A 22,725-nucleotide genomic window follows, 5' to 3' on the forward strand; every position below is an offset into this window, starting at 1 on the left:
ATATCTCTTCAGTGTCTGGTTGCAGCCCCTCTTCCTTCCCCTCCTTCCCTCAATACAAGTAAATAGAACCTTCAGTAAACAACATTTTTATAAGAATTCAGGTTCCATAGCATACCGTATCTATAAAATATTAATTGTAATTACACCATAATTATTAGAAATAAGACATAAATAAGCATGAAATAATGATTAATGGGGGAATAATGTTTGTTTTGTGTAATTCTAATGTCTATTAATCTGGTGTGCCAAAGTTCCAAAAGGGAACATAATAAAATGACCACTTATCAGTTGAAAGGATGGCGTTAGAGGCTATTTTATTTTAATGCAGGTTCGTGTGGAACCATGATGAATTAAAAGACACACAATGTTCTGCCTTTGACTAAAATTGCAGCATTTGTCATACCTGCCGTTATTCAGGGTGGTTCTTCCAGGAAAAGATGTGCGTAAAACGCACCGGTCCGGCGATCAGCCCTTGGAGACGAGCAGAGCAGGAACTGTATTGTCGCTATAGTGCAGGATGAAATCCTCTTTTGTGTCGAACAAAAGCTCTTTGTAACTTATGTCTTGTCATCTCTCGTCTCTGTTCCGCCGGGCGTGTGTCTGACCGGGTTGCCTCTTTTGATATCCGCACCCCAGAGGGTACCCATCGTTGCGCACTCAGTAGGCTCTTCCTCCCTGCTGCTGCTGCTTCAAAATATCCAATTTCACACTGTAGCTCTCTTTCTCCCAGCAGATTTCCCTTTTAGACCCGATGCAAAAAAAAAAAAAATCACTGGGTAGTGCAGGAGTTTTAGCCAACAGACTCAAGCGATACCCCGAGTCCATGTTGAATGGCATAGGTTAATGAAGGTGTTCTTGCACTCCCGAAACCTGGATTGTTAGTGCGCTGATATGCGCAGCATACAGCAATAATGATGTCAACATACCCCACTGTCGTCTAACATTGGTAATTCTTACTGTCCAATAAGATCTAAGGAATGATGACATCAAAGGATATCTGTTCATAGAGCTGGGCTGCGCTAAATCAATAAGCTACCTTGACATTTTTAAACATCTCAGTAATGCAGTCATGAGTTGGTGTGTGGGTTATATATATAACTTTGGCTGTAGGTAACATTACTGTCTGATAATTTATCACAAGTATTGACTCCGGAATAGGGTTGGTAGTAACCGAATTCCTGATACCCGGGCCTTATGCAAGCCTAAATGTTCATTTTAAACCAGATTCATTGTGTGAATGTCAAGTAATAGGCTTACGCACTAATTTTTAAAAATTAGTTTTCATGTTAGTTATTTTGTTTTGTTTTATTTTAATCTATCTTTAAGGAGTAACCACAAAGTAGGAGAAAATGTGGTGTTAAAATAAATACCTGTAAGCTACAAGGAAAATAAAATATTTTTATTAAATTAAATTAAAATTAATTAATTTAAAATTAATCGTATTAAATAATTAATTTACATTTTCAATTTAATTATTGTTCTATATTATTATATTGTACTTATAATAACTTTTATTTTCCTTAGTAAGCTACTGAACGATACAGCCGCTCAACAGTGTGCTCCTGATGTACTCAATCTCCCACAATGCACCAGACGCGACGTCAGAAGCTCGCGACTCGGCATGGATCTTTGTCGTGTAGCAACACAGCGATAGTTTTATGTGGTTTAAAATTTACGTCTTGTTAATAAGTATTGGCCGTCACAGCTCAAGCACTGTGTGCGCAAACATCTTTTAACCCCAATTCCCACCTAATTAGCCACTTAAACGTTTATCGGAAGACGTTTTGACACGGAATTGCGTTGGAGTTCCACGTGTAGGTGAGATTAAAGAAATGAAGACTGCTGCTGCCAATGAGTCTGAAGTAAAAGCAGCCAGCTTTCTGTTCGACGCTTCTCTGCTGTATAAAGAAACATGTCCGGAGCTATCACGGTTCCTCAGGTAAGAAACTTTGTTTATTAATGTCACTTTCGCAGCTCGGTCCTTACCTCCTCGGCATTTATTGTTGTAATAGCAGCATGGAGCCGCTAGGTGGAGGAGCTCGACCAGTGTTAACGGTTGACTTCATGCCTAAGTGATGATAACTTATTGAAGGTAGTAATGTTATACTCATTAATTTTCTAACGTTAGTATAAGTCAGAATGGCGTTCAGATGCTTCAGTAGTTCAAATTAAAAAAGTATATTATAAAAAATGTAATTTAATTTTGTAGATGTTAGTACAAACAGGCAGTGGAAAATACTGACTTGACTTTACTGAATAGACCATTTTTACAGATCCCAGCAAAAATAACATCATCATCATCATCTTTTTTTATTTTTAATTTTTTTACTTTTTGTGAAAATAAAATGCAAACATTACCATTCCCACTAAACTTGTGACCCATATCTCAATCAGAGTATAAATTTTATGTTTTGCATTTTGTTTAGTTTCAGTTAAAAAGCATCAACAACAGATTAAACTGATGTAGGACTGTGCTGTGTAGTTAAAGGCATGTCAATCAGTTTAAGAGAAATAGCAGGAAACTGGTGGTGTGACTCTGCTGTGATTGTTCTTTTAATACGGAACCACTGTTAAAAGAGCAGAATATGTACAGTTAATTGAGAATTGGTTGCGGCTGCTTTTTCAGAGTATTGCTCATGTTATCACATATCTGTGCATTCAAAATTCGAATGTGTCACGCTCATATTTTCACTCCTTTTGTAAATTTGCCAGTATGAGGAGGATGTGTGAAAGCCATCTGATGTATGTTCACAGCTTGGTTTATCATTGTGTTTGTACCTTCAAAAAACACAACTATGTGTGAGTAAGATTTGGTTGTTCCTTACTTTTGACTTTGGTGAAATCGAGATATTGTTGTTTGTCTGAATGTTGAATTAAGTTTCTTGTTGCAGAGCATAAATGTTTGTGTAGTTCCAGTGGTTTGAGCGTCCCTGCTGCTATTATTATTATACGAATGGCTTACTGAAGCTGAACATGAGCAAGTTGTGCCCAGTGGCTGCTCATGTGCAGGTATAATAGGCAGGTTTGTGCAGCATGTGTGAGCTAGTGCAACTGATGAATTCAGTTTAACTTTCATTCAGTTTCACATAGTTTCAGGGTGAAGCTGATTTCATCGGTTGGGTCACAGCACCTTCCTAATTAGCATAAAAATAAGAACGACAAACAAAAACAATCCCTCTAATCATTGGGTAGGAGAGCCAGACAGTCTGTTAGACTCGTCTCCTCTCTTATATCTTTTGCACTGTTGTAAAAAGGAGCCATACAGCGTATCAGCTCTTTCCCAACATACCAACTGTCTTTAGCTAATTAGCCTCCTGTAGTTTTGTCATTCCTATTAAAATAAAACACACTAGTAATTAATGCTAGTTTTCTAATTTGCCTCATTTACAGTTCAATGCATTACTATTTCTGCTTTTGTCAAAATAGGAATTTATTCCATTTTCTTCTGATGGTGGATCACGCACAGTTGTGATTGCCTTATTGTGTGGAAAGTGAAAGCCAAAAGTAATTTCAGGAGAAATCCTCTTAAGCCTTACACTGTGTATTTGTGTGTGTGTGTGTGTGTGTGTGTGTGTGTGTATGTGTGTACGCAATGAAAGGAAAAGAAGGAGATTGTGTGTGCATGCGGGTCTTGCATTCTTATAGGTTTACTCCTCTGTGTGCTTACATTTTCTTTATTATAGTTTATGTTTGGGTTGCAAATTTTGTGCATATTTCTTAACCAGTAATTGAACATGTTAACAATTGATTAATCATTAATAATTCATAACCTACAAAATGCACATCTTTTTCTCAGTATAAGGTTTATTCTAACAATTCTACCAGCACATTAGTTATGTGTAACATTAATTTATAAACCACAAACAATGTAAAAGATCAGAATGATAAAGCAATAAGGCTCTTGCTTGAAACAGCTGTACTTGTCCACCTGATGTTACTCAACAAATAGTTCAAGATGATGTCAAATGTGGTGCAGTTATTGCCATTTCAAGACTAACAAGGCATACCAAACCAAACTATGTGAAAACCCGTGACCTCCGGAGGCATGGCACAGAAAACCAACATTATCGATCCAAAAAACAAAAAAAATTTAACCTGGTAAATTCTTAACACTGATTAATCGATTAATGATTAATTATTAATATCCCTAGTTTATGTGGGTATTGATGCATTTAAAGTGTGTCTGTGTGTGGACTCTTGTGGAAAGTGTTTTCATTGGGTTCCAGCCATGTCCCTGCATCCTGAGGCTTGTTTTCACTTACACCTGAGCCAGGAAATTTGTGGGCAGAACCATGCATGGAAACAAAAACAGAGGTTTTAATCGCAAAACCCCAAATCAGGGTTGTTTTACGGATGTGTGTGTGAGCCCGCCGCTACTTTAATGCATTGATCGGTTCCCCAGATTCTCTGGCTATGATGAGCTGCGGTTGTAGAGACATTCTGACCACATTTAACTATGACCAGCTGCCCAGCAGGCAAGACATGAATCTAAATGTTTTGCTTACAAGTGGCTATAAGACCTGGCTGGTTTCATGCCAAAGTGGCTGGCAGAGGGGACACAATTACCTGCCACATCCAAAATATACACCAAGTATGATCAGCTAATTGACTAGCGAATTTGATCTTCAGCCAGAGTGATAATATGGAAGGCATACTCGGAGGGAAATTACTGTTAAGAATTAGCTGTAATGTTTCAGATAGTAGTCTTGGAAACACAGTCGATCAGTTAACTGAGGGGAAATGAAAATGTTTTTTTCAGCATCCACTTAAATAGCTGCCGTACATAGTCAGTGTCTGTTGATGATGTGTTTAGTCCTAATGAACCATAACTGTCTCTCTGTTTTCTTCTGGGAGTTTCCAGAGTCTTTGCTTTCTTCAGTTATAGTTTTGGTCATGCGTCACCGGAGTGTTTGTTTCGCGGGCGCATGTCATTACTCATACACACTACTACACATATTTGTTCGAGATCGTGTTACTGCCTTCTGCCGCTGTCTTCACCTTCTGTCAGGCTGCTGATGACTGAATGTGTTTGTGTGTATGTTTGCATCGGGGTTACAATTGGTTGTTAGTGTGGTTGCTCTTTGTCTCAGTAAAAATGTATCAATATTGACTTTTGGTAAAGGCCTTCATGAAATTATTTCAGTCAAGTGTTAGTAGTCTATTTTAAGCCTGTGGAGGTGGTGTGTATTTAGTGAACGTGACAGCCTGTTTCATGTGTGTGTTTTTGTCCTTCTATGTAAACTGACATCATTTTTATTGCAGCTCACGTTGCCACACTAGTGAAGCTGTTTCCAGTAAGTTCATCATCATAGCCGCATGTCTGGTAACTGGAGCCCGCCTGAGTGTTCTGATAACCAAAACAATGTCACAGTGACTCTGCTTTTAAACAGCCACAAGTGCTGTTGTTCAGCATTAAATACTGTATTATTTGTGTCTTCATAGAGACCAGAATATTGTTTATGCTGACATCAATATTTTCAGCAGTAATATTTGCCAATAGTATTAGAACTCTGATATATTAGTGGATGTGTGTCTTTAGCAGGCAATAATTCAAGCCAAGTAGGGTTGCCACTAGGGGTGCCACTTATGTAAATTGTGAGAAATTGTAAAAAAAAAAAAAAATCTTGTTTTATCCAACCATAAGCCTAAAGTCATGCTAGTGGTTCTGTGTTACTTAGGCATAGCAGTGTTTTAAGTTACATGCTAACGTCTAGGGACTGCACAGTTTATCTAATAATTATCAAAATCACAATATTGCCAATTGCAGTGTCCTCATAGCAGAATTTTTTGATAAGTTTGAGGTGTTTAAAACTGCAATTGACAACATCACAGTGGCGCTAGAGGAAAAGTCAGGGGATCACCTGAGGACTAGAATTTATCTTCTGGGAAACATGAATGTCTGTAAGAAATTTCATTGCTTCCGTCCAGTAGATATTGAGAGATTTCAGTCTGGACCAAAGTGGTGGCCCTACTGAATGACAGACCACTGTTGCCATCCCTTGAGGCTTAATGTTGCTTAAATGATTAATTGGCAATCAAAATAGTTGCCAGTTGATATGCCAGATCCTCTTTGCCCTCGCCCCCTTGTCCACTACTTGCTCTCATGTCCTCTCATACTGTATCTCTCATCTTACGGCCCCTCTCAGCAGGAGCCAGCAGACATCTCCACACGTACCAGTGAACTCTAGACTACAAGGCACCTGCTAGCCTCTTTCCTTGTCACGTCTAACTTATAAATGGGATGCTGCCAATTTGTGCTGAAGAACGATACTGTGTCTGTCTAATCACTGACACTACCTGAGCCTGGCTGTTCTGTCAAAGTATCTCAGTAACAAGCATTTGTGAGGGATTTTTCAGATTACAGCGGTTGCACTGTTTTCTCTGATAGTAGCAATAAAATGTTCACAGCGTTTTTCATTTTGTTCTCGGCCTCAGCCAGCACTTCTGTCTCTAATTATATTTTTACATTATAGCCAACACATACATCCCCCCGCTCTTCGCCCCTATGCATCTTCCAAGGCTCTGTTGATTGCATCTCCCAGTTGTCAGCAGTTCATGTGTATGGCCCATATCTTCAGTGTTCATCACCACAACTAAGTGTGCACTTAAAAGGAGATGCATGACAAGTATGTTAATAAGATTAGTGCTGTGGATGAGGTCTTTGCGGTGTACAGTTTCTGAGAGTCAGGGGAGCAGCGGGAAGCATAAACCAAGAATCCAGCTTCTCGACTCTTGAGTCATCAGTGGTCTGCTCGTCAGAAAAGTTTCTTTTTTAGGACTGTAAAAGAGTCAGAATGTATTTGTCAGCAGTGACAAGTGCTCTCTAATGGTTATTGATTATCAGTTGTGAAGCGACTACCTCAGGAAATGTATTCAAAACCTGCTAACTTTCTAAAGAGGAGTTTTATATCCAGCTAGGAATTATGAAAAATGCTTTCTGAACAGTTAACATAATGTTTCGGGAAATGTTCAAGGCCTGTGAGTCATGATCAGCCTTCTGCAGAGTCACATTCCACCGTGTCGACCTCGAACAGCTTCTCTTCATTTCCAGCATTTTCTGACAGGGCTTCTATATAATCTGACAGTCTAATCCAGTCACTGATTATTAAATTTGTGGAGGATCAAGGGACAGTGACTCACGCTGTAGGATGAGTGATGGCAGTTGCAAATCTTTCTCCATCCAGCAATATAATGCACCATCACACATATGGGGTGGTGGAGAATGCGAGTGGAGAGCGTCAACAAACCGCTGCCGCCAGACGCCGTCGCAGCAGCCAGCGGGTCAACGCCAGATTAACGTCGACCCCGCATCCTCCCCTCTCCTCCTCTCCACAAACAGCCTACTGCCACACGTGCTGCTTGACAGGAAATTTCCCTTCATCGATTTAAGCCTGGGGCTAATTTTAGTGGGACTTAACAGTGGCTTAGTTAAAATGTTTGCACAAATATCTCATTGCGATCGTTCCAACATTGGAGGCAGCCTAGCGGTCACAGAGGCAGCGCTGTGGGGGACAGCGGGAGGGGGCGGAGGCCATTGAAATGGTTTGGATTGTTGCCCTATATTGTTTGGGAGAGTCCTGTTTGCTTTTCCAGTTGCATGTTTTCCGCTACACATAATGGGAAGGGCTATCCGTGACAAACTTTTGGTGTTTCCATCTTGTAATGGGTTTATTTGTATGAATGTACAGCCCCAGTTCCAAAAAACTTAGGACATTGTGTAAAACATAGATAAAAACTGAACTCAATGATTTGCAAATAGTTTTGGATCTATATTCAGTTGAATACAGTACAAAGTTAAGATACTCAATGTTCAAACTTCTTTCTTTCTTTCTTTCTTTCTTTATTTAGTATATACTCATTTTGAATTTCAACAGTCCAAGGCCTCTGTTTTTGTATGTTATGCTTCATAATACACTACATATTGTCACTGGGAGTCAGGTCTGGACTGCAGTCTAGTACCCAAACTGTTAATATGAAGCCATGCTGTTGTAACATGTGCAGAATGTGTTTTGGCATTGTCTTGCTTAAATAAGCTGAAATGAGTCTTAACTTGCATTTGTAGATGCAGCAACACACTGTGTGTACTGACAAAGGTTTTTTTAAAGAGTTCCCGAGCCCATGTACTATCCTTTTATATAATTATGCAGGGTTTCATGCTGGTTTTAATGCGTCAGAGGTCACGGGCACTCAGTGTTGGTTTGTGGCCTTGCCCCACACATGCAAAGGTTTCTCTGGAGTCACTGAATCTTTTAATGATATTATGGATTATGGATTGTGGATTGTGAAATCCATAAATACCTTGCAGTTTTGTGTTTAGAGTAATTGTTCTTAAATTGTTGGACTATTTGGCCCCGCAGTTATTTACATAGTGGTTAAGTTGACCCCATCCTTGCTTGTGAATGACTGAGCCTCTTGACGATGCCCCTGTGTTTTTGAGTATTCCACAACTTTCCTAGTTGCCTCTGTCCCAACTTTTTTGTCATAGGCATTAAATTCAGCATGAGTGTAAATTAACAAAGAACAAGTGCAGGTTTTTCAGTTACAACATTGAATATCTTGTCTTTGTACTGTATTCAACCGAGTATAAGTCGAAATTGACTTGTAGATCATTGCATTCTGTTTTTATTCACATTCTACACAGCATCCCAACTTTTTTGGAATTGGGATTGTATTTTAGTAGAATATTCAACTGCTAGTTTCATTCAAAAAATGAATTAAATTAAAAACTATGCGGAACAAAATCAGCCCAAATACTCTTTCCTTATCACTTTACGTTCAACTTGCCTATTACATTGTTTCAGTGTGAATTCAGAGGACATATTGAAATAAATAAATATGAATGTTGAATTATTTATGAATGCTTTTTCCAGTATTTTAGAGAACCAGAAACTTTATCTTTTGAAGTGAAACTAATTATTAAAGTTTTTATTTCATGGTCATCTTGCACTAATGGGTTTTTAATATTAAACTCAGTTCCTGATTAATTTTTACTCTTATCAGTTCATAATATCTGATCTTGTCTCCTCTTTTCCTTCCCTAGGCAGCGGCCTGTGAAATCTCATGGTAAGTTCAGAGACCTGCACATCCCTGAAAAATCTTACTTCTTATCTACAAATTTTGTCCCATTTTCATTTCATTTCATGTGCTCATCAGTGATGCCCTGGAGTATATTATAGCCACAAAGACAGAGTGCAATAGTAAGTAGGACCTTGTCACCAGCTTGTCAAGGTTGATAAACCCCACTAAACCCTCAGCCAAACACACTGAGTCAGCCAGCTGTCTGAAGCAGACTGCCTGGTGGGATCAAACACACACAATCTCACATACACAGGTCTGTGCCAGCCAAAACCACATCAATAGGTAGCGATGCCATTTAGTAAGGCTGTTCAGGCTTTTCTCCTCCTAATAACACAAGAGCTGGTCCCTGAGAGAGTAACATGGTGTTTATTCAGAGCATGACAACTTAATTGCTTGTCCCCCAAACTGATCATTTTGGCATGTCCTTCTGAAGTCTAGCCGTTGAGGGAATAAACAGAGTAATGAAAATGTTATTTGGCAATGACAAATATGTTGGAATGCAGATTGTTTTCCTGTGAATATAAGAATATGGGATGTTTCAATCATGAGCACAGTATCAGCTGAGTATTAGAGTATTAGAGTTATCATGATACCAGAATTTTAAACCTTGATACAGTGCTCGTATAAACATGTCATTGCCTCTTAGCACAATGTCCTCGCTTAAAGGGATAGAAAATAGTCAAAAGTCTTCTCATTCTCACCCTAAAATACAATTCTACCACTTCAGTTACTTGATTATTATTGTGTTCAAAAGAAATATGCATGACTGGACACAGAATATTTGCTGATAGGTTTTGTCTGTTCTCTTCTCAGCACCACCGAAGCGGAAATCCAGTCTGCTGCACAACACCTCTGTGTGTCCGCACTGTTACCAGTGGCTGCAGCCCAACAATCACCGAGTGCGGCTGCACCCAAAGCGGCATCCGTCAGCACGGGTGCAGAGTGTCCTGCGTAGGAAGGCCAGAGGCAGACGACTCAGCCTGGTGCAGAAGAATCTGTTGGACTGCTTCCAAAGGTCCTCCTCAGTACTGGTAAGAAGACAAAGCACTACAACCCCACAGACGTAGTTATGTATTGTTCTGCACTGCAGCATATTGTCCTTGCAGAAAAATGCCAGGGGCTTCTGTCTAAATTGTCTCTTCAGCTATTGTGGTGTTAAAGGACAGCAGGGTGGTGTAGTGTTTTTCATAGCCTGACCTTTGTTGGATTTTGGGGCAGATGCTATTATTTAGGAATGCTTGGTATTTGGGAATAGTACCTGCTGGAAAGTGCATTATGTCCACTGAGCTGGTGTTGACCTCTGATCTATTAAGGAGGCAAGACACAAAAGTCACAAATCTTTAGTGATGATCAAAAATATATCACATCATTATTTATTGTAGGTTAAAGCCGTAATATGTAACATTTTCATGTTAAAATGTCTAAACGTCAGGCATATGTTATATATTTTATAAATTTGTGTACTTACATTATCCAGGATGTTTCCAACAATGTCAAACTCAGACAAATCCGTAATTTGTTAGGTTCCTTGCTAGCCTCTAGTTACTAAACTTACGGGAAAACACGGAATATGTTTAGACATATCAGACAGTGAGGAAGGAAGTTGAAGGACTTCACTAAACGTAATATGAATAAAAATTTAATACATTACACAGCCACATCGATGTATCTGTTGGTCGATATTATCAACCCAGTATTCGATCTGTATTATAATAAAACAGTAAAATGTAGAATATCAGCTGATATATATTGCACCTTAATATTGGCATCAGCATTACCCACCAAAATCCAGCATTGGTCTGGATTTAATTCGTGACCTGGTCCATGAACATGAGTTCTGTCTGAGTTATGTCAGACTCTCATCTGCAATGGTGGTTGTTTAACAGTTAAGATAACAACTCCTGTGATCTCACACCACTTTACAATGTAATCAAATTACATCTTTTGTTATTGTTTTGATGTGAGAGATCCCTAGTGGCAGAACTTACATATTGTGCGCTTAACAAGCCCTACATTGCCTCTTAATGTATTGTTTCCAGTTGTTGTTACGATTTAGATGAATGAAGTCATTTGTATTCATCCCGCAGAAAGTGCCTGGTTTCATTATGGTGCTCCACTCATCATTACAGTCTTTACAGTGGTCCCATTAAGCTTAACTGTAAGAGAACTAATGTTGCCAGACAGTGCTTTGTCAACACTCACCCTTTTCCCTCCCACAGCCCCCTAAAGTGTTATAGTGGTCGTTTTTGTCTGAACTTTTAATGGATGGCACCAGACAGGGACAAAATGGAAAGCCTGTTTTGGCGAGCACCCACCCACTCTACTGATGAGTCCATTTAGATGAGGAAAACGGTGGTGGAGCTTGTGGCAATGGGGTCATTTCCCCTGCGCATCAGAGAGCAGTGTTAGGAGAGAACCAACCAAAGAGCCCCTCTGGTGAGCTAACATCAGCCTAATGAAGAGCAGCTCTAGTGGAAATGCTGTTGCCTCATTAAAATCTGGTCGGCTTAATTTAGTATGCAGGTATTCACCGTGCGAGGCACTCTGAATGCATTCTCCACTGTATATCTGTTGACTCTGAGGGTATAAAAGAAGGCAGAGATGGAGAGAGGGAGCAAGAATAAAAAACATTCTGAGAGACATGGCGAATAACACAGGGGGCTGAAACAGAAAACGTGTGAAAAAAGCAAGAAGGTGGATGGCCGTTAAGAAAGGTGAACAGGAGAAGTCAAATGATGTACTGCAGGAGAAAAGGTTGTCATCTTGTGATGCCATTTTGTATACAGCAGTGGCTGTGTGCCCACTTCCTGGTGTACTTCTGAGGACCAGATCCAAGTCTGATAGAGAAGTCATGTGGACACAGCAATGTGAGAGAATATTTACTTGAAGGAGACTGCTGTAGCACTCGTAGGTTTCAGTAAATTTGGCTACAGTTAATGAAGTAATTAACCAAATGAAAAAAAAGAAGTATTTTTACACAGAGCCCGAGTTGTCCTCAAATATAAGGATATACAGCTAGAGTCTTAGAAACGTCTTGAAACATGATCTATTTAGGAAATCTACTAACAGCAGAAATGTTAACATATCTAAATTGTTTGAATCCTTATGTAAATGCTATGTGGTGCCATGTCACATACAATTTAGAAAAGCCACTCAAAGGCATCCAGTTAAAGGAGAAACATGTCATAAGAGGCAACTTGCTTCAAACATAGATCGTATATTAAAAAGGGATTGAGACTATTTAATATACCGTTTGTGGCTTGGAAAGCAGTACTCATTTCTACGCTAGGAACTTACATTTTCTCCCTTAATAGTCACCATAATCATAACAACAAGTTACAACATTAGTGAAGATTTATACATCCCTAAATTTAAATGGGCTGCACTGCACTAACCAGTCCATATGTATAGATTATTTATTAGTAAATATTTAGAGCTGTCAACTTCCAGGTATAGCTGATTTTTTTCTGAGTGAACTAGTGCTAATGTTAGCTGAGCTGACACTTGATTAAAACTGTTCATAAATAATGCTGCATGTTCTACCTTCAAATTTCAGTGGTGCAACGTGAGTTAATAAATCACTAACTTAACATACAATCAAGGTGATGGATTTATGAATAACTGATGGAACCCAATCCTGCACTTCAAATCCATGAACTTAAACCTGTGGGGCTTTCCTGTGTAACCCATACCTGATACATCACCCTTAGTCAAACATAACTATGTTGTGTGTTGAAGGCCTCAGCCATGACTGTGCACCCCTCCTCTTACTCATTTGTCAACAGTGTTTTGGTCATGATGGCGAATGTCGATGCTTATTCATCACGCGACTCCCTAGTAAACCAATACACCCCGAGAATGTCCTCCAAGGTATTTTTACACTATGTTTTCATGGTCACTTGCCTGTCATATAACAGAGGTTCAAGGGGCGGCAAGTCAAGCCACATATGCGAGATGGCGTACACCTGTGCCGGGCAGCAGGGCGATAGCAAGGCGATACCCTTAAAATGCAGAGTGGTGGAGAGGTGAGATAAGAGGAGGAATTTAGACGGCTTTCCTTTCTTTGCCTCCCTGGCTCCATGCTTGTGAACAGAGCACAACAACCCTGACAGGAAGAGGCGCTCAGCAAGAGAGCCTGAATAGAGAGATTAGCATCCGCTCGTCTCCTCTTTAAAGATAGAAGCGTGGGGTCACAGTTAGGATAACGGCAGAATCAGATGCCATAGAAGAAGTGTTCTTTAAACTTGTGCCAGTTGGCATTTGCTGATGCTGTTGATTTTGTTTTTTTTTGCTCGTCCACTGCCTCAGTGAGATAATTTGTCACAGTGACCATGTACCCTTAATTTGTTTTTTGTTAGCTATTCATCATTTTATCGTTTTATTTCAGTGTGCCAAAGTTGAGTGTTATGGCTGTGTACACAGCTCTGCTCTTCTTCCCGTCAGTCACGTGACACCCACAGGAAGAAGTGGAGGATTTATTGTTGAAATAATCAAAACACACTGTTATATAAATTTATTCACACATGCATTCCTGTTTGTGCAATGACATTTATTCAAAACAAGATTAGAGTATTTGCAGATGCAGATATTCATGTTTGTTTGTGTTCTCAGTGAGATCTTGCTCTGTGTGAGAGCTATTGAAGAGCTAATTGTTTTTTAAAATCTAATGTTTGGATTAGATAAGCAGTGTCTTCAGGCAACATTGCATTCATAAAGTCTTTCAACTTTTTGTTGGGAAATATTTATTCTTCCAATCGATATTTGTCATATTTGTCGTTTTCTATTATGATCCTTTGTAACATACTGTATCTGTGGAAAATTTATGTCCCTTTCTTAAAATATAAGCATAACAACATGAGACAGATGCAAACACGTGAGCAGTAGATGTATAGTATTTATACTCCAGGGTGTAAATCCCCTTTCTTTTCACACCATATTGCTCTCCCATTAGCATGTATGTATGTGCTGCCCTTGGGGTGGATACCAGTGCATGATATGTTTCCTCAGCTCTGTGAAGTTGTGATGTAGAGGCATTATAAATCAGGCATGTTTATGCATGCAAGGCAGGTTATCTAGCAATGGATATGGAAATAAGTTGGGTTGTTGCCCCACAAGAGAGGCAGAAGACCCTAAATGGAGCGAAGGATAGCACATTCTCCTCCGCCTCCGTTCTTCTCTTCTCCCTCCTTGAGCCTAGATTTACTGTATGCTTCCCCGCAGAGATGTTTGTTACATGAAAAAAAAGTGTTCAGGTTCTTCTCAGCTTTATACATTCATGGTGCTTTGGGGGATGAATTAATGCGTTAAGTCAACAGTTAACTTACCAGGAAAATAAGAGGTCTTATTATCTGATATTTCACCAGAAGAGTTACTTTTTCTCCAAGAAAAGCACATAGGCAGGTTTACGAAATGTGCTGTCCACAATGTCATTCTCTGAAAACAATACTTGTTTTCCTCTGAAAACAACAAAACAACGATTAACCAGGCATGAAAACACAAAGTGACAGAACTTAAGTGGTTGAAAAATCCTTCCTTTTCCCAGAAGAGCCATTTGTTCCTGACGTGAGTCCAACCTCTCTTTGTAATTTATGTCACCGCTTCTCCTTAACCTCACTGGCCACTTCTCATTCTCTCATCCTCCTTCCTTTTGTTTTTTTCTCGCACTCTCCGAACCCTCCCTTTCTTTTTCTCTTATGTTTTACCTCAACTCATCTATCTTACCACCTTCTGCCCCTTTCATCTCTTTTCCCCGCTCTTTCCATTCTCGGCCAATCTCTTCACCACATCCCGCTGTCATATTTATCTTCACTGGAGTAATGTTGCTGGAGGATGTGTCTTTTGAAGGGATGACAGAAAACAGGAGACAGCGATGTCTGGCTGGGGCTTTGCCTGTTAGCTCTCAGGGAACAGAAAAAAACTCCACTCAGGGGTTTGACACCTCGAGGGTCTGCAGCTAGTGACAGGATGACAAGAGGGGGATGTGCTGACGAAAAGAAAGACCAGGAGGGAATCTGAAACAGTAGCTGCGGCGTTGGCCTTGAACTTTTTCAGATACAAACAGAGGAGAGTTGCTGGGAAGCGGAACTACTCATGCTTGTCTCACGTGTGTAGGGATTTAGCAAGTGTGTACGGAAGTATTTCGTGCATGTTAACATGTACAGTAGGAGCAGCAGTGATGGCATGTCAGTGCCAGCTGGTTTAGTGACTGATGTCCTTTAGAAGTCTTGGAGGGCCTATACACACAAGAAAACTGATATATGCACAGTGTTACACACACATATTCGGAATGCACGTGTTTGTTTCCTTTGACACACACACAATAAACCCTGGTCTAGGTTCAGATGCAGTTTCTGCTCTGCGCTGTCATCATGTAGTCCAGCCTCACAGTAGGATAAAGCCCACATAGAGAACTTGATGCTGCGCCATAACAGCATGTCATCTCTCAATTAGCTTCTGTGCCTCTCTTCATTTTGTTTCCTTGCCACTATTAAAAGTCTACTCTGGAACTTGGCAATCCCTACTGTAGGCTTAACCGTAAGTTGGCACCGGTGTCAAGGTTTGGAAGCCACCACTGTTCAGTTTTTGGATCTCTCACTCACCAGCATTATAGTGGTATACTGCTTTTGTAATCGATTCTGTCAGCATGTGTGCACATTAATTATCATTTAAACACAGAGGAGCCACAGAGGAGCTCCAAATCCAGATCCTTCTTTAAGCTTCGTTGTTTATTTTCTTACCTGAACTTGTGCTCAGAGCAGCAGCACTTTGAAGCACAGCTGGAACATCCAGGGGTCAGGGGCCTCATTCTTGAAAAAAGTCCTAACTGGCTGTTCTCTTTTAACTTAAGTTTCAAAGATAGGAAAAAAAAATTCTAGCTTCTTATTACAGAAGCAATTCCTAAACTCATGACTGTGTTATATCCTATCTCAGACGTCGTAACTTAAAAGATCCTACCTAGAACTGTAAACTTGATTCTTTAATCAGCACTCTTATGTCTGTAATGCCTTTATCTGTGCTTAGATTTGGATAAAGATTGATGAAGATTTGATCCCGTACATTGATCAAATTAAAAATTAATCATCATGACAGTCGATATAAACCTACGTGAGCTAGGAAATATAAAGCATCATCATTCAGTTTGAGAAGCCTTTCAGGTATAATGTTCTGGTGTTGTTCCCCATCTTCACTGTCATTGCTGTACAGTACAGCTGCTAATTTTATTTATTTTATTTTAGATATACAGTAGGACAGGGTCTGTGCTGTCTTCATGTAGGAAATTCTTTGGTTAAGATAGTTTTTTAATAGCTAAATTCTTTTCCTAAGTCAGGAAAAGTTTTTCTGTAATGCCAAATGTCCTAAATTTCATCCAAATCTGAGATAAAGGATTTCAATCATAAGAAGTTTCTGTGATGCCCCAGATGCATAAAACTTTGTGTAGATTCACAACTAAAACTGCATGTCTGCACAAAGACAATAATGCAGTGCACATTGTTTAAACAGAGTTATAAAACCACACGTAACACTGGTTCTGTTTTATAAATCTCAGTCATTGTGGAAGTGGGTGCACAAGCCTCATTTCTACTCCTACATTTAGCCATAAACAATGTAGAAAACCCTTTAAACATCGGTTGGCTTATCAATATTTATGCCCACTCCACCACTCATAAGAAAAGTCAATGAAAAGAATGGGAAAGTGGGATTGTGTCGCATTGACAAGGTTTTCAAACAGCACTAGAACAGCTGTTGTTACGCACAACTAGTACACATGGCTGTGGTTATTTATAGCGCCCTTACCACTAAAACAGGTACCACATGTACCTGTAAACCACCATGATTAATTTATAGAGCTCATATTAAAACAGATTTCACAATTCAGGATGAAATTAAAAGATCATTAATGATGTGATGATCGCTCAAATGTAAATAAAAATAATGCTAAAATGCATCACTCATAAATACTTCAAAATTTAATTTATAAATTTGATAAACATTTTACTGAATGCTGTGTTGACTGCAAAACAGAAACAATTGGTGAAACTGATGTGCAACCTAAACAAACCAATGTGTCACTCTAAGTGTACGTCTGACCCGCAGCATGGGCACACATCCTCTATCATAAATACCACTTGTGTGAGAAGTGACGTATGCATATTTTTTGTGCATGTTTTTTTGCATATGCATAATTTATGCATCTGGACCCTGCTATGTCCTGACATTTTGGAAATTGAAGTGCAGGCATTTAACCCCTGTCAGATGTGTGTGTTGTACCCTGTAACAATGTCAAGGACTTATTCTGAGGTCTCTCTGCTTATAATGAAAATAGAATCTGAAGACTGAACGTCTTTATCAAAGGAAACATCTTATTTTGTATTTTCAAATGTCATAAAGGCAAAATACACTAGGCACTAATTGAGCAGGAGAAAGTTTCTAGATTTAAACCAGACCACGACAACATTCCCTGGGTAAAGCTGCCACAAATAATATCTGGGGGATTTCAAGAACCTTATCAAGCATTTGTCATTGTGAGATATCGCTGATTGAATCGGTTCCAGATGCAGACAGTAAGCAACATATCCCTCGGGATGGCGGCTTACCGCCTCTACCTGTATAATTATGTTTCATTGGACTTTATTAAAGCATACTATCATAAATGAAGCACAACTCCTTTAAGGAATAAGGTAGTGCATCAGTGTGTGTGGCGAGCAAGTGAAGGAGAGCAAACAGCAGACTGCTGGTGCTGCTCATAGCGGTGCAGAACAGGAAGTTTTTAATCCAGCAGTAAATGCACAGTGCAAGTTACAGTGTGCCCGTTAATAAATGCCATAGCTTCTGAAGACCAAGAAAAGTCTCACCTGTTGTTTCCCAACTGTTGGAATAGTAAAGGAGGTTAGCCCCAAAGCAAAGTAAGCTGAGCAGGAAAAGCTAACGTTAACCTGATGCTAACTCCAGTGCTATTGTATCAATTTCAGAGGCTTTGTAATGCAACCCTGAACTGCAAATAATGACAAATGCAACACTGAATGTCTTCTGTTGTTATTTGTCCATGTCTCTTTCATGTAAACAGTTGTTGTTCTTAGCATGTTGTTAGCAATCCACTGGCAGTCCGAAGTTGAGTCCGTTGACCAATCAGACGCTTTATTTGTGACTTCTGTGTGACAGTTCTGATCCTTCGGTGTATTAACAGATCAATGTGCTGATCTTCACCTGAGAGTGACCCTTCAAAGTGAAATTTGCAGTGATGATGGTTGGCATCACATGACCACGGTATTTTGCTAATACAGTTCATTCAGTATATAGCAACTGATATATAAACAAATAACCCAACGCATCATGAATAGGTTATTATTTTTATATAATCTGGGTAACTGGATAAATCCTACTTATTGACGATTAGCGGATAAATCATTTAAAATGTTAGTACCATTCCTCTAGCCTGTGCTTTGGTTTGTTTTGAGACAGACCTGCTGGTGGGATGATGCAAGATGAAATGTGACCTTTATCATCGCCAAGAGAGACAGAAAAGAAAGAGAGCAACAGATATGACATCTTTTTTTAAAATGGCAGCATGTAGCAGCTCTGCATTCAGATCGGGTGTCTCTTTGTATTTGCCGGGCAGCCTGCCTCCAGACAGTGTGACTAAGTGGCTGCCTGCACCATCACAGCTTGGCTCTTATTGATCCCCCAACTGCTCTTCTGCTTTCTGCTTTATTGTGTTGTATTGATGTGTTCTCAAATGACTTTCATACACGTTGTGCGCAGATATTTGTGCTTTTGAGCGCACGCACACGTAGACATTTTAAAAGCTCTGTCACACGATCTACACTTGGCACATACAAAGTTTTGTCAAGCTTATATTCAACTTAAACACTCTTATAGACATCTAAATGTGTCAGTCACTCTGTTTGTCTACTCGTCTTCCCCCTCTTGGGTGGTATCGTACTGCCGAGGTCAAATTAATCACCCCGGGCTGACCTCTGGCAGCAGAGAGAAACACAGGAAGGGATGTATTTATGGAGCAGGGGCTATTAATAGAAGAAAGTGTCCATCTGCACAATTGATTTATGTGGGTCTGTGTGTGGTTGTGTGTCTGTGTAAGTTTGTCATTTCACTGTTTCACATGCAATTTTTCCCTCTAATTCTTGGAACCACTGTTACATGTATGAGTAGTTTCATACTACACACATGTATGTCACATGGAGGCAGAAATGAATGTTTCAGGAGAAAATATATGTGTAGGTATGACACAAAAGTTCTAGCAGGTCCCAGACAGCAGAATCAAAGATTTATGTGTTGATTAGATTTAGATTTATTCACAAGAAAACCTCAGAAGTGTTTAACTCATGAATGCCCGCTTCTCTTCTCTTCTGCCATAATATTGGGTTACACATGGTCAACTGGTCACAGCTTCAGCTTCACAACACAAAGCTGTTAAATCTCATAGAGTTGCAACATTTATAACTCTTTTGCTCATTTAAACACCATACTGTTATCTAGGGCTATAACTACCAATTATTTTATTATTGATTAATCTGCCATTTATTTTCATCGTTAATCGATAAATTGTTTTGTCTGTAAAATCTCAAAAAAGTAAAAAATTCTCATCACAATTTCCCAGAGCCTGAAGAAGGGGTGAAACGAGACGCTAATCAGTTTCAATAAACTGCAATGAAATTCCAGATGACTAGTAGTCTATTACCATTTAATATTTTAGGTATCGTGATAACAGTGTTTGATTACCATGTTTTGTAAACTCACAGTTAATAATGTCCAGCATCAACCAAAGTTAGCAACAGTCTCCCAGATGCAGGTGAGGCAGCAGCCTGGGTTTGTTTTGTGTCAATAAAAACACTGATATTGTGAAGGACATGATGTAATTTTAAATCACTGAGGGGTTTTCAATATAAAAGTTAGTGAAAGGATTTCAGTGTGCTTATCATTAGTAGAATGGCCGCATTCAGCTATGGTGGACATGGTGCAGCTGTAACATGACACAGCCGTGCTTGGTGGAATAACAGCATAATCGTGATATAAAATTGTTTCATCTCTAGCCCAAATTGACATTTTGAAATTGCTTCTTTTGTACTACTAACAGTCGAAAACCCAAAGATTCCTCATGTACTTCATGTCATCTTAAATGACAAAGAAAAGCAGCAAATCCTCACATCTAAGATGCTGCAATCAGCAGATGTTTGATACTTTAGTTTGAAAAATTACAAAAACTACTAAAATACTCATTTTCTTTTGATCATCTAATCAATTAATTGACTAATTATTGCAGCTCGACTATCATACCCCATAAATTAAAGGGTTGTTGTTGGTGATTTTACAGAATGCTGGCAAACCCTGACTGCCTTTAAATCCTTCACTGTACAGACAGCATGAGAACTAGCAGACTGCTTTATTCTTTCTTGATAATGGCATACAGGAGACTTAAGCTGTTTACGACAGCTGTTAGCAGGGTATATACGATTGCATGCTGTCTTTTTTTTATGATTTAGAGGTTAAACAGCGGGTGCTGACATTCCATGCACCGTGCTTGATTGCCAGAGCTAAACAACCATGAGATATGTGTATGGGATCAAGGTTAAGTGTATCTGTGATTGTGGTTGTTTGTGTTGGTTCATGTTTCACATTTAACGCAAGCATTTGCATGCATAGGGTGCAAGACAGTGTTTGAATGGGAACAGGATGAAAGGTCAAGGCTGACCCAGTGTGAAAAGGGTCGACATTCAGTGCTTCTTGTATGGTAGATTTTAGTGTAATATTGTAATCACAAGCCATGCTTTCTTCCTCTGACCATATGGTGAACCTAGAACAGAAATTCAACATTCTGCAAAAAAATAATCGTCCTTAATATCCCCTCCAGCTGTGTATAGGTGGCTGTTTATCCTTTTCCTCCCCTGAAGCCCCAACATGTCACCCTTGCCATATGCTTGACTGGCCACCGTGTAGGTCTGTCTGCTGCCAGGATCAACAGCCCAGGATGAAGAAATCAAATCTCTCTGTGGCACCAGTTCACGTGTGTCCCTCCAAGTGCATACACTACATGTTAGAGGATTAGCGTAAATTAGACAGGGTACACGTGATATGTGGGATTTCATTTTAGGTTATCGTTTTCGAGTGGACAGTGTAGCTTTGTTGACATCTTTAGTCTGATAAGTCTCTCCACTCATCGGGTAAAGGTTTCTTTTCTTGGAGCCTATCATTTCAGTGCTTGAGTGCAGGCCAGCTGATGATAGCGGGGCCACTAGTGGTAACTAGAGGACAAGAGGATAAACAGCATGAGGTCACTGTAGCTGTAAACATCCCTCTGCAGCCAGCTGTCTGTCTGTCTTTGTTTGATCCACTCCACTATGAGCCACACAATTTTGTCTTGCAATTTTTTTCCCTTGGCAACCATTGGATAGTCATTTGTGTTCAGGAAAATCAAGGCCGTCACCTAAATGTCCACAGACCTGATCACTTACAGTATGTAGTACAGCAACATTTATAACTGAGGAACAAACAGCTTTTGTTTGAGTTCACTGCCAGTTTCCTGTCTAAATTTGATCAGATGAAACTAATGATCTACGGGAGGAAATTGGGTAATTGCAGCAGGAAATAACAGGCAGAAAGAAGTGATGGAAAGGTTCTAAACAGCAATAAAGCAAATACAGAGTGAAATATAATAAGACTGCTCATCACAACACTTCAAAATGTGTTGACACGGATAGATGGTTGTAAACAAGAATGAGTTGAAAATCGGAGGGATGCATGTGCACTGTGCAAAATTTGCAGTGTGTGCATCGTATGCTCTGTGCATCATTAAACTGAAAGAATGAGTGTGACTTATCACTGTCTGTCCTTGTTATCAGGTGCAGACCAGACAAATGAAAGGTGTTATAGATGTGTAGGTGTCTGCTTTGAAATCATTCACTTTAACAAATGTGGCTTTTCAGTCCAGGTATTTTTTCTGTTTATTACAGCTGTGCGGTTGAACAAAATGACTTGCATGTAACTTTGAATATAGTGGTTCCATATCCCGTTGTTTTGGTCCCATTAATTTTGTTAACAGTTGAGGAAGATGGTAGCTTCTCGCAAACAAAAACTGATGAAAAGTTTCAAACCTAAAGGTTAAGTAGTGCATTTTAGCTTGTTATCTGTAGATATTTTGTTCAACATCAATTCCAATTAGGGTTGGGCAATATGTTGAAATTTTCTAACTGCCCACTGTTAGCCCAACAACTGGCAATTTCTGCTATATTCATGTAGGTGTGTGTGAGTCTGACTTTAGCTGGGAGATGTATATGAGCTCTGAGTTCACTGTGTTACGCACACTATGTATATATATGTTTGCTACATTCATTAAGTGCCAAGAAGGGAAGTATTCTTGCACGTGTTTTCCATATTAAACAGAAAAATCCAACCGTACACCTTCTGAATCCAAGTTTTTCTCTTTTATCCTCTTCTCTTTTTCTCTTTTTGAGACAAGTTTAATTCCCTCATTAACTTCTTTCAGACTCAACAGGAAAAAAAAATTGAAAATAAAACTCACCAAACCCACCTTGGCTAGTCTTTGTACAACACTCTTCAATCAATCACCAACCTTGATTTGATTGAAATAAATCCTCCAGTGGAGAGCCACTCTACCCAGTACAGGTCACCACT

General features: G+C 39.5%; 1 protein-coding gene across 1 annotated transcript in view; it reads left to right on the forward strand.

Annotated features, from left to right (window-relative positions):
* Positions 1-1,604: 1,604 nt before the first annotated feature.
* rmp24 (ribonuclease MRP subunit p24) overlaps positions 1,605-22,725 on the forward strand; it is a 28,090-nt gene continuing 6,969 nt past the window's right edge. The window contains exons 1-3 of the mRNA XM_084739415.1: positions 1,605-1,939; positions 9,041-9,063; positions 9,892-10,109. Of these exons, the coding sequence (XP_084595541.1) occupies positions 1,833-1,939; positions 9,041-9,063; positions 9,892-10,109 (348 nt within the window). The 5' untranslated portion in view covers positions 1,605-1,832. The remainder of the gene's footprint in view (positions 1,940-9,040; positions 9,064-9,891; positions 10,110-22,725) is intronic.

This window comes from Lutjanus erythropterus, chromosome 16 (assembly GCF_056507025.1).
Source record: "Lutjanus erythropterus isolate fLutEry1 chromosome 16, fLutEry1.hap2, whole genome shotgun sequence".
NCBI lineage: Eukaryota > Metazoa > Chordata > Actinopteri > Lutjaniformes > Lutjanidae > Lutjanus > Lutjanus erythropterus.